This window comes from Carlito syrichta, unplaced genomic scaffold (genome assembly GCF_000164805.1).
Source record: "Carlito syrichta isolate Samal-C Ts95f unplaced genomic scaffold, Tarsius_syrichta-2.0.1 Scaffold155607, whole genome shotgun sequence".
NCBI lineage: Eukaryota > Metazoa > Chordata > Mammalia > Primates > Tarsiidae > Carlito > Carlito syrichta.
The window spans coordinates 28,830-30,695 of NW_007099703.1; the positions used below are offsets into that span (position 1 = coordinate 28,830).

The following is a 1,866-nucleotide window of genomic DNA, read 5'->3' on the forward strand; positions in this document are numbered from 1 at the left end:
CAGGAGAGAACTGGCATTACCTCGTGAAGAGCCAAGATGGTGACTGCAAAGACACGATTTCCATGTGGATTTGTTTTTTTTGAGTAGGAGTCTCACTCTATCGCCCAGACTGGAGTGCAGTGGCCGCTCCCGGCCACTGCAGCCTCGACCTGCTGGGCTCAGGCAATCCTTCCACCTCGGCCTTCCAAGTAGCCGGGACTACAGGCACGCGCTGCCATGCCTGGCTAGTTTTTTATTTATTGTAGAGACGAGGTCTCGCCAAGTTTTCCAGGCGGATCTCGAACCCCCGGGCTCAGGCAATCCAAAGTGCTGGGATGACAGGCTGAGCCACTGAGCCTGGCCAGTGCTCTGAAATTTTACCGTGATGTCCATGATGTGGTCTGTTTTTATGTATCATGCCAAGGCACTCGGTTACTCCTTTCAATCTGAAAGCTCACTTCCTTTGGTTCTGGGAAATTTTTCATTTTGTCTTCTCTGGAACCTTGATCATTAGATGTTTTAATGTCTGCGCAGGTACGGTGGCTCACGCCTGTAATCCCAGCACTTTGGGAGACCAAGGTGGAAGGATTGCTTGAGCCAAAGTTTGAGACCAGCCTGGGCAACATAGCGAGACCCCTATCTCTACCAAAATTCAGCAAACTAGCCAGGCATAGTGGTGCACCTATAGTTCCAGCTATTCAGGATGCTGAAGTGGAAGGATCATCTGAGCCCAGCAGGTCGAAGCTGCTGTGAGCCGCTACCTTCGTGATCGACTGCACTCCAGCTTGGGCAATAGAGTGAGATCGCGACTCAAAAAACAAAAACAAAAATAGCACCTTGAGAATGGGGTAGGCCGGGCACGGTGGCTCAGCCTGTAATCCCGCGCCTTGAGAGGCTGAGGTGAGTGGATTTCCCGAGCCCGCGGGTTCGAGACCCGCCTGGGCAACTTGGTGAGACCTCATCTCTGCAATAAATCAAAAATGAGCCGGGCGTGGAGGCACGCGCCTGTAGTTCCAGCTACTCGGAAGCCTGAGGCGGAAGGATCGCCGGAGCCCAGCGGGTGGAGGCTGCGGTCGCCGGGAGCGTGCCCCTGCCTTCCAGCCTGGGCGACGGAGCGAGACTCCGACTCAAAAAAAAAGAAAGAAAAAGGAAAAGGGGTGGAAGTGAGCAGAAAAGAAGAAAGGAGGGGATGGACGTTGAGGGATGGAGGGAAGACGGTAGGTTGGAGCCTCAGCATGGAGAAGGGCATTGGAGCGGGTAAAGTAAGCGAGGAGAGTCCGGGAACCGCCCGGCAGAGAGCAGGGGAGCGCGGAATAGAGACAGGTTTAAGAGAATGAATGGAAGGCGGAGTCAGGAGTGCAATGTCGTCTTCTCTCTTATATGATTGGATGGTTACGGATGTCACTCATAAAGCTAGGCCGCCTTAGAGGCCGGATATGAATGAAAGGCCCGCCCCTCAGGCCCCGCCCACCGTCATCAGAAGGTGCCTATTGGCTATTTCGAGAAGCGCGCCAAAAACTCCCGGAGACAGCGAAAGCCGGACCGTTGCGTCATTTCCGGTAGTCTTCACGGCCGCCGTGTACCGGCCTCCGCGGCCCGGAACTTCCGGCGGGCGCCGCCATCTTGGCTTCCTGACCTTGGGCGCTGGCTGGCCGCACTCCGGCTTGCCTCCGCGCCGTCATGTCCGTCCTCACGCCGCTGCTGCTGCGGGGCCTGGCGGGCTCGGCCCGGCGGCTCCCGGTCCCGCGCGCCCAGATCCATTCGAAGCCGCCGCGGGAGCAGCTCGGGACCATGGTGAGCCGCGGGCCGCGCCCGGCGCGCCGACCTCGGGCGGCCCCGGGGCACCCCGCAGCCGCGGCCCTCCGCTTGGTCGGGGCGCGGACGCGG

At 58.5% G+C, this 1,866-nt stretch overlaps 1 protein-coding gene across 1 annotated transcript in view; it reads left to right on the top strand.

Moving 5' to 3' along the window:
• The first annotated feature begins 1,591 nt into the window (after positions 1-1,591).
• LOC110594887 (cytochrome c oxidase subunit 8A, mitochondrial) overlaps positions 1,592-1,866 on the top strand; it is a 3,669-nt gene continuing 3,394 nt past the window's right edge. The window contains exon 1 of the mRNA XM_021709063.1: positions 1,592-1,773. Within this exon, the coding sequence (XP_021564738.1) occupies positions 1,660-1,773 (114 nt within the window). The 5' untranslated portion in view covers positions 1,592-1,659. The remainder of the gene's footprint in view (positions 1,774-1,866) is intronic.